We start from the raw sequence: 10,343 nt of genomic DNA, 5'->3' as shown, positions 1-10,343 counted from the left end.
AAGAAGCTGTCATATGCAGGGAGGGTACAACTGGTTCAAGCGGTCTTGTTTGGCATCCAAGCCTACTAGGCTCAGCTCTTCCTAATCCCATCTAAAATACTGAAGACAGTGGAAGCATACTGCAGGAGCTATATATGGTTTGGAGAAAATGCCATCACGAGGAGATCACTGGTAGCTTGGGAAAGGATGTGCTCACCAAAAAGTAGTGGAGGACTGAATTTGATAAATATCAAGATGTGGAATAAGGCAGCACTTGCAAAGAACCACTGGGATTTGGCACACAAACTGGATAAACTTTGGATCAAGTGGATACATACATTTTACATAAAAGGGAAACAGTTAGATACCATGGTGATCCCTAAGCAGGCCTCTTGGATGGTGAGGAAAATTATTGAAGCGAGAGCAGTGATTGATCAGAGTCAACTAGAGATGACAACTACAAAGAGTTTAATCAGACAAATATATTACAAACTCATGGGATAGCAAACTAGAATGACCTGGAAGTGTTTAATGTTCAAAAATAAGGCTAGAGCAAAGGCAATTTTCACTATGTGGCTGCACTTCCATGACAGGATGCACACAAGTGATAGATTGGATAAATGGGGTATAGCCGTGGATACAACATGTATACTATGCAAGTTGCTGCTTGAGACCAGAAACCACCTGTTTGCTGAATGTAGCTTCACTAAAAGAGTATGGGATAGACTACTCCTATGGATGCAGAGGCAATCACACAAAGCAACTACATGGGACCAACACTTTCGATGGACTCTGCACAATGCGAAGGGAAAATCACAAGAAGCCGCAGTGTTCAAGATGGTGTATGCAGAGGTAGTTCATGAGATATGGACTGAGAGAAACTTGCGTATATTTGAGAAAAAGCGTAGAAGTGTAGAAGCTATAGCCCGCTTTATTACTTGTACCTGCCACATTAGAGCAACAACAGCAACTGGCAATGTGATCCAGAGGTTGAAATTTTGACTAAGGAGAAAATAGAATAGCATAGGGTCCTATGGTTTGAGTCCTGCAAAGGGACTCCTGGACAAAGGAGGTCTCTCTTAGTAGAACTTGGGTAACTGAGCTTAAATTGTACTTAGCCTGATAGAGAGGCTCAACATTTGAAACAACAGAAGTAAGTAATATCTGCTGTGGTTATGTAATTTCTCAATGGTGATTAATATAATCATTTAGATACCAAAAAAAAAAAATGTCGTTATCAAATTTATAGTGACGAGTACCTAATCAATTAGATTCTTCTATGAAGTAAGGTATTGAATGTTTCTACCTGGAGTTAATCAAATTATAATTAAATTGAAACTTGCAGGAACAATTGGGGGTACAAAACTACATTTAAGAACTTTTGTAGAGCAGGATTTCTTCCCTTATAAGCGTAGCTAAGCTAAATGGGTTAAAAGTTCATCATTTTCAGGATTTACACTTCTTTTTTTAAGTTCCTACATTTTAACTGAAATATATTGATTTATAATATTTTGATATCTTTTTAAAAATATGTACTCATTAATATGGGTATTGTGTGTATCTTGAGTCCACTAACAAAATTAAAATCTAAAATAGAGATAAAGATGGTGAGAGAATATATATGTCTTGGCATAAGACTTATCGATAAGTAGATTAAGAAGAAAATAGAAATTTGTTAATATAGAAGTGAATAATTCAAAGAAAAGCCATAAAGGCTTTTGGGGAGGAAGAGGCATTAGTCCGGCTAAAACTCTAGACTATTGATTGTTCTCCAAAGGATTAAACAAACGTAATATTATTTTATAGGTTATAGAGTCCAAGATTTAATATATTTACGTGCAGTTATTATAGGAAACAGTTGATGCACTTTATTATTTATTCAAATATTTAATAAGTAAAAATTTAGTTAATCTCAAAGTCCTAAATATTAGAACTTCTGACATAATTCAGATAAGAAAATATTTAATAAAATTAATTTCAAAGTTTTAAATATTAGGACTTCTAACTTAATTCAAATAAAGAAAGATTTAAGAATCAAACTTTTAGGTAATTTCAAAGTCCTAAATATTAGAAATACTATTAAATTATAATTTCGTCCAATGTAAAATCTATTTTAAAGGGTAAAACGGGCAAACAACACCAAAATAATTATGTGAAGGACAACTTCCTCAGACCTATTTAGTAACGGACTTTTAGGGAAAAATTGCAAGATTAAGGATGAGTTTCAAGAAAAAAAATTTTGGTCATGACATGTCTCTGTGATTGAAATTCAAAAAAGAAACCTACCACATATACACCTTTTATTAATACTTAACAAAGATGCAAGATATCAACAATAACAACAACATACCCAGTATAGCCCCACAAGTGGGGTCTAGAGAGGGTAGAATGTACGCAGACCTTACCTTTACCTTGAGAGGTAGAGAGGTTGTTTCCGATAGACCCTCGACTCAAGAAAAGTAACTCCAAACAGGAAAAAGAAGTAACGGAAGTGAAGAAGTCATGTCAAAGCATATAAAAACAGAACAGTAACTACAAGTCGTACAAGAAATAATAGATAATAACAAAGATCGAAGGACAAGAAACCACATGGGTAATACTACAACTGCTAATGAGACAACACTCTACTACCTACTAGCCTTCTACCCTATTCTGTGACCTCCACAACTTTTGATCTAGGGTCATGTCCTCGGTGAGCTGGAACTGCGCCATGTCCTGTCTTATCACCTCTCCCCAAGACTTCTTCGACCTACCTCTACCTCTCCTAAAGCCATCCATAGCCAACCTCTCACACCTCCGCACTGGGCATCCGCGCATCTCCTCTGCACATGCCCTAACCATTTCAGCCTCGCTTCCCGCATCTTGTCCTTTACCGATGTCACTCCCACCTTATCTCGGATATCTTCATTTCTAATCTTATCTCTCTCATGTGGTCACACATCCAACGCAACATCCTCATCTCCGCAACTTTCATAAAGAAGCAAGATATCATTAGCAAATTAATCTACATGTTAAAAAGATCAGAGTATTCCTAAATTTTCTAACATATATAAAAAAAAGTAAGAAAATACACAGATAAAATTCCTATCTTAAAAAATGATTTTAAAAAAGATTTATAATTATGATTTTTTTACCCAAAAATAAATAAATTATGATTTTAAAAAGGATAAAATCAAAAGAGTCAAACTAAGAAAGTTATGTAAATTTGTTAAAGAAGAAAAATATTGGTGGTGAAAGAAACTAGAGATAAAGCAAAATCAATTATAGTATAATGTTTAATGGCAAATTGGTAAAATACGATTCTAAAATAACAAGGATGAAATATTAGAAAATAAAATATATTCTAAATGAATGTCATTTTTTTCTGGCCTTATCTAACAAAAGAAAGCTATTAATATTCTTTATATATTAAGTTATCTTACTACTAAATAAATATGTATTAGCGACGGAAAGATAAACAATAAAATTCATTACTAATCATATTTACCGACGAATTAGCGATGAATTATCAAAAAAATTGTTAGCTACGAGCAATTTAGCGATAGATTAACGACAAAATTTGTAGCTAAGTCTAATTTCTTTTTCGGGTTTAATTTGTTGTCAAATGAGGTACGCGCTTTAGCCACACGTAAAGCGCATACGCTAAAACTAGTAATAGTTAAATAGACAGGGCGATGACTACAATTTTTTAGGAACTTATACATGTTTTGTTTCCTTGTCCGAAACGAAATATAACCTTTGTATAGCTCTGTCCATCACAGCCATTTGTAATTTGTCCATAGTCGTTGTTGCCTAGCCAATAAATTCAAGACTGGGCCCCTTAGGGGTATGAATATATGAAATCCTAATTATCTCAGCCGAAATTGAAACTTGCAGGAACAAAGGAATCTAATTCCTAATTTGGATCGTACTCTTACAAGACTTCGAGGGGCCATTTTTACTATATGTAATATGTAAGCGGCGTCAATATATTATTACAATTCAATGTATTGACTTAGAATTTTACTTCATGGACCACATATTAATATTTGTTTTGTACTATTGAAAGAGATTGTCGAATCGGATTAAAGTAATAATTTTGCGATGATCTACGAAGGAGCCTTATATTTGATTGTAATCAATTCAAGCTATTGTGTGTTTATTATAATTAAGAATTGTTTTAAAGATATTTTTATTTACATGCTGTTATTATGTATGTAATGATATCAATGTTTATTAAATTAATAATATTATCCATAATCATGTAAAAGTATTTCGGCGGTCTCACTGATGGAAGAAAACATTTTAGCAAGGGTCGCCAGTGTTACTATATTTAATTGAGTTGAAAGGCTAGAAGATTTTTACAAGGAAACACTAGTTTATTTATATAAAATGCTTGTGATATCCATCAAACATCTTTTAATGGTAAACACGGGTTAGAAGACTCTTAGCTATGTTAATATTTTCCAGAAAACATTTTTTAATTTTCTATACTTGCTTGATTAAAATTCAAAGGTAAATAGTAGGCCCTGTTAGTGTCAAATTTTTATGATGACAATTTTACTTGTGCAGGTATAGTAATTAAATCACACAAGGAATATATATGAGCCCACAAAATAACCCAACAAGATGGGAGCCCACAGAACAGCCCCAACGAGCTGGGCTCACTCGAGTAATGGCTTCCCAACCCTAATGTTGCTAACAGTAGTACTCTTCAGCAGTACAAAATCATTCAAGAAAGGAAAAGATATTTGCACAATAAAGAAGGAATATTCCAGCAGCATCAAATCGTTTCAAAGAAGGAAAGGCCATCTCTAACATTAAAAGGCATATCTCATGAAGTGTAATAATTCTGATGCTGCCTCGACGCACAAGGAAAGTAGCAAAAGCTCAGCCTTATTCTTGGAAATAGGATCTTCAATTCCATTTCCAAGGATCAAACCCCTTGGGTTGATCTCTCTGCGTGAAGAGCCTAAAACGCTATAAAAGGGTTGCTTCACAAACACAAGACTCATGCAACAGTCTCATTCTCTCCATTGCTCTGCTTTACTTTTAAATTAACATTGTTAGTCTGAGTGATTCATAGTGTAATAAAAAAGAAAGGAGAGTTACAGTTTGTGAGGCTTTGTATCAAAAAGAATAAGAGTGTTTTGAGTGTAGACGAAGGAACTTCATTCAAAACCCTCAGTGTACCAAACCTTATAAAAGAGCTGCAGAGAACACCCTTGCAACCCAAGGGGACTGGACTAGGATTCACATTGAATCTGAACCAGTATAAAATACGTGTGTCATTTATTTTTCTGCACCTTACTTTAGCATTAACTGAGTAGGTAGTCGACTAACAGATCGAAATTTTTTAACAATTCACCCCCCCTCTTGCACTTTCAATTGGTATCAGAGCAAGGTCTCACTTTCAGTGTTTAACCGCACGTGAGAAAAGATCAAATGGTTGGATATCAAATTCCTGGAGCAATATTGCAAGATGGGCACTCTACAACAAGACCACCATACTTTAATGGTGAACACTATTGCCACTGGAAGGAAAGGTTTAAAATATTCGTGCAGTCAACTGATTATCAAGCCTGGGTTGTGATTAAAAAGGGACCTAAACCCATTCCCAGAGCGGACACTGAAAACAAAGAAGATGCAGAAACTTCAACAATTGATCTAGAGTCACATGACATTACTAAAGAACAACAAGAGACACTGCAAATAAATGCAAGGGCAATAGCCTTGCTCTACTGTGCAGTGAGTGGAGAAGAGTATGCAAAAATTTCAAATTGTGATATTGCCAAAGAAATGTGGGATAAACTTGAGGTAACTTATGAAGGAACATCAAAAGTAAGAGAAACACAAATTGATGCTCTAAGACACGATTATGAAGCCTTTATGATGAAAGACGATGAGAACATCGAATCAATGTTCACAAGATTCAGCAAGATTATTGGAGAACTCAAATCGCTTGGAGTAACCTATACCAACTCACAACAAGTTAGAAAGCTTGCTAGAAGTATGCCTAAGACTTGGGAAACCAAAGCCATTGTTCTTGAAGATGGAAATCTGGATAAGTTCATCTATGATGAATTAAGAGGAAATCTAGTAGCTTTTGAAAAGAATCATATACAAAGATACCAGAAGGACGAAAAGAAGAAAGTGGTCGCCTTCAAGGCTCAAGTTGAAGAATCTGATGATGATTTTAAAGAAGAAGAAGTAGCTATGATTTCGAGGCATGTGATAGAAGCCATGAGAAGATCAAGAAATAACAGAAAAGGAAGCTCAAACTTTAGAAAAGGCAAGACTCCCACTGGACAGCAAAAGAATGACGAAAAGTGTTATGAATGTGGAAAATATGGCCATATTGCATCTGAATGTCCTGAGACAAGAAAGAAACCAACCAGAGGTTATAAAAAACAAAGAGCTTTCAGCAGTTGGAGTGAAGATGAGATCTCAGATGAAGAATCTGAAGAAGGTGAAAATATGTACTTCATGGCTCTCGAAAGAGGCAGTAAGGTAAGTTCTCATTTCTGCACTAAATGTGAAGAAACTCAAGAATTATTTGATCAAACACTTATAGACCTAAATAATGTCTTTAATGAATATAGAAAACTGAAGAGAGAGAAAAAGGAATGGGAATCAAGATTAGAAATTTGCGAAAAAGAAAAAATTCGATTCAAAATGTAGTTTACAATCTACAATCTAGATTAGATACTTTACTGAAACCTTCCAACCATAACTATGTCAAGTCAAACCAATCAACTTATACACATAAGTTCACTGGGAGAAAGGTTGTGCAAATGACTCGCAATTTTGAAGGAAAGAAAACTGATTCCTTAAACACTGATAAGTCAACTAGAACTTTTAAAAGGACTGAAAGGAAATCTGGAATGAATAGTTCAACCGATTCCTATAAAGTGGAAAGAAACCTTTTCAAACATGTTTTTGCTGTGGAAAACTTGGCCATAACTATCATAACTGTAGATTTCGATTTTCAACTGCACCTGGTTGGATATGGAAACCCAAGAAAATTAACTGTTTTGAAACTAACCATCAAGGACCCAATAACCCTTGGGTACCTAAACAAGAATAAAAATTTTGTCTTGCAGGAACACCACAAGAAAAAGAAAAAGGGAAAATGGTATCTAGACGGTGCGTGTTCAAGACATATGATAGGCGACAAAAGTCTATTCAAATCAGTCGCTGACTTTGATGGAGGATTGGTAACTTTTGGAGACAATTCAACTGGAACGGTAATTGGTATTGGTACTATTGCTTTTGATAATTCCTGTGACATTTCAAATGTTTGGTTGGTAAAGGGACTTAAGTATAGCTTGTTAAGTGTAAGCCAGCTATGTGATTCAGATCTTGAGATAAGATTTAGTAAATCAGGTTGTGTCATAGAAGACTCCTCTGGGATAAAGATTCTTCTTGGAAGCAGAAACAAAAATGTGTACACTTTGGACTCTATAAAAAATCCTAAAGGTCATATATGCCTGGCATCAATGGGAGAAGATCCGTGGATGTGGCACAAGAAGCTTGGACATGCTAGTATGCGATTAATCGAAAAGCTAGCAAGACATGATCTTGTAATAGGATTGCCAAAACTCAACTACACAAAAGATCACTTATGCGATTCGTGTCAAAAAGGTAAACAAACTAGAAAATCCTTCAGTTCGAAAGATATTGTGTCTACATCAAAGCCCTTGCAATTACTTCATATGGATCTAGTCGGTCCTACTAGAACTGCTAGCATTGGAGGAAAAAGGTACACATTTGTTATAATAGATGACTTCTCTCGTTTCACTTGGGTAATATTTCTTGCTCATAAAGATGATACTTTAAAGAATTTTAAGTTTTTTTGTGTGAAAATTCAGCGTGAGAAAGGATACTACATCACTTCCATTAGAAGTGATCATGGAGGAGAATTTGAAAATAAAGCTTTTGAAGAATTCTGTAATGATCAAGGATACACACACAATTTCTCCTCACCTCGATCTCCGCAATAAAATGGTGTAGTTGAACGAAAGAACAGAACCCTTCAAGATATGACAAGAACAATGATCATAGAAACAAGCTTACCACATCACTTTTGGGCAGAAGCGGTAAGTATAGCTTGTCATATTTTGAACAGATGTCTAATTAGACCAATTCTTAAGAAAACTCCGTATGAGCTATGGACGGGTAAGAAACCAAATATTAGCTACTTTCATCCTTTTGGATGTAAGTGTTTTGTTCACAATAATGGGAAGGAAAATCTTGGTAAGTTTGATCCTCGAAGTGATGAAGGTATATTTCTTGGTTATTCTCCTACTAGTAGATCTTATAGAATTTATAACAAACGTACTTTATCTATTGAAGATTCTATTCATGTTGTATTTGATGATACTAATCACCTGGCCGAGAAAAGGAAAATTACAGATGAAGAAGACAGTCAAATACTTACTGTAGTGGTTACAAAACCCACTGAAGAAAAGTCACCCTGTGAGTCGACTTCTGATGCACCTCAGTCGACTGATATTACTATTGGAGCAGTTCCAAACGAATGGAGAAGTGAACCTGACTATCCAAAGAAATTTGTTATTGGAGACATCCATGAAGGAAGGAAAACTAGAGCATCTAGTAAAAATAATGTAAATCTTGCTCTTATTTCTCAATATGAACCTAAGAAAGTTAGTAATGCATTGAAAGATGAATACTGGTTCAAGGCTATAGAAGAGGAACTTGATCAATTTGAAAAGAACAAGGTGTGGAATCTAGTTCCCAAACCTGAGAATGCTTCGGTCATTGGCACAAAATGGGTATACAGAAACAAGCTAAATGAGGCTGGAGAAGTAGTTAGAAAAAAAGCCCGACTTGTTGCTCGAGGATATTCACAACAGGAAGGAGTTGACTATGATGAAACTTTTGCTCCTGTTGCCAGGTTGGAATCCATTAGAATTTTTCTTGCATATGCTTCTTTTAAAAAATTCAAACTTTTTCAGATGGATGTCAAAAGCGCTTTTTTAAATGGGTTCATTGAAGAAGAAGTATATGTCAAACAGCCGCTAGGTTTTGAAAACTTAAAATTTCCCTATCACGTCTTTAAATTAAGTAAAACTTTATATGGTCTTAAACAAGCACCTAGGGGATGGTATGATCCCTTAAGCTCCTTCTTGGTAAGTCATAGATTTTTTCGAGGAAAGATCGATACAACTCTTTTCATTAAACGATCCTTCTTAGGAAATCTCATTATACAAATATATGTTGATGATATTATCTTTGGAAGCTCTAACCCGTCTATGTGCAAGGAATTTTCTGATCTTATGCAAAGCGAGTTCGAAATAAGTATGATGGGAGAATTAAAATTTTTCTTGGGACTACAAATCCATCAAACTGACAGTGGAATATTTATATGTCAAGCTAAGTATGCTAAAAAACTCGTTCAAAAATTTGGGATGTCTGACTCAAAAGCTATGGGATCTCCAATGAGTCCTACTTGCTCTCTTGATAAGGATGAAACAGGAAAACCTGTTGATGAAACCAAGTATCGCCGTATGATTGGATCGCTGCTTTATCTAACTGCTAGTCGACTAGATATTATGTTTAGTGTGTGCAGGTGTGCTAGATTCCAAGCTGCTCCAAAGGAATCTCATCTTACTGCTGTTAAACGTATCATTAGATACCTTCATGGAACAACTAACTATGGTTTATGGTATCCTAACACCAATGATTTTACGCTTGAAGGTTTTTCAGATGCAGACTTTGCAGGTGATAAAGATGATAGAAAAAGTACCAGTGGTACTTGCCAGCTTCTAGGAAAATCTCTTATTTCCTGGAATAGCAAAAAACAGGGATCAGTCTCTCTATTTACCACTGAGGCTGAATACATTACGGTTGGTCAATGTTGCACTCAACTAATTTGGTTGTCTTATCAACTAAGTGATTATGACTTGTTTTTTAAACCTGTAAAAATTTTCTGTGATAATTCGAGTGCTATCTGTCTGTCCAAAAATCATGTGCATCATTCTAGGGCCAAGCATATAGATATTAAGCATCATTTTATCAGAAATCATGTTGCTCAGGGAGATTTTGAAATAGTCTTTGTTAACACTGAAAACAAGCTTGTTGATATTTTTACTAAACCCCTTCTTGAGGAACGTTTCTGCATGCTAAGAAGATCTTTGGGAATTATTGATAAATCTGTCTAAATTTTTAACAATCCGTGCCAAGATTTTCGGCTATTCAAATCTTTGCCATAAATTGCATTCCCATCAAATTTATGACAGTCCCATCTTTCCATAATTTACTTTTTACCTTTCCCATAAAACCTCTTTTTGATTCGTATCCCCATAAACCCTTTCCACCTTATTCTCCACCTTTCCCTTCCAACCCTTCCGTCCGTCCTCTCA

At 35.2% G+C, this 10,343-nt stretch overlaps 1 protein-coding gene across 1 annotated transcript; it reads left to right on the top strand.

Moving 5' to 3' along the window:
• The first annotated feature begins 492 nt into the window (after positions 1 to 492).
• LOC132627381 (uncharacterized) lies at positions 493 to 981 on the top strand. Its single transcript, XM_060342706.1, has one exon. It carries the CDS (start codon positions 493 to 495, stop codon positions 979 to 981), a length of 489 nt encoding a protein of 162 aa, XP_060198689.1.
• The last annotated feature ends 9,362 nt before the right edge of the window (positions 982 to 10,343 follow it).

Source organism: Lycium barbarum, chromosome 1, assembly GCF_019175385.1.
Source record: "Lycium barbarum isolate Lr01 chromosome 1, ASM1917538v2, whole genome shotgun sequence".
NCBI classification, from domain to species: Eukaryota; Viridiplantae; Streptophyta; class Magnoliopsida; order Solanales; family Solanaceae; genus Lycium; species Lycium barbarum.
This window is presented reverse-complemented; position numbering and strand designations above follow the sequence as displayed.

What these genes read in the sequence shown, in the direction of transcription:
- LOC132627381 (XM_060342706.1), top strand. Translation starts at nt 493, where the DNA reads ATGACCTGGAAGTGTTTAATGTTCAAAAATAAGGCTAGAGCAAAGGCA.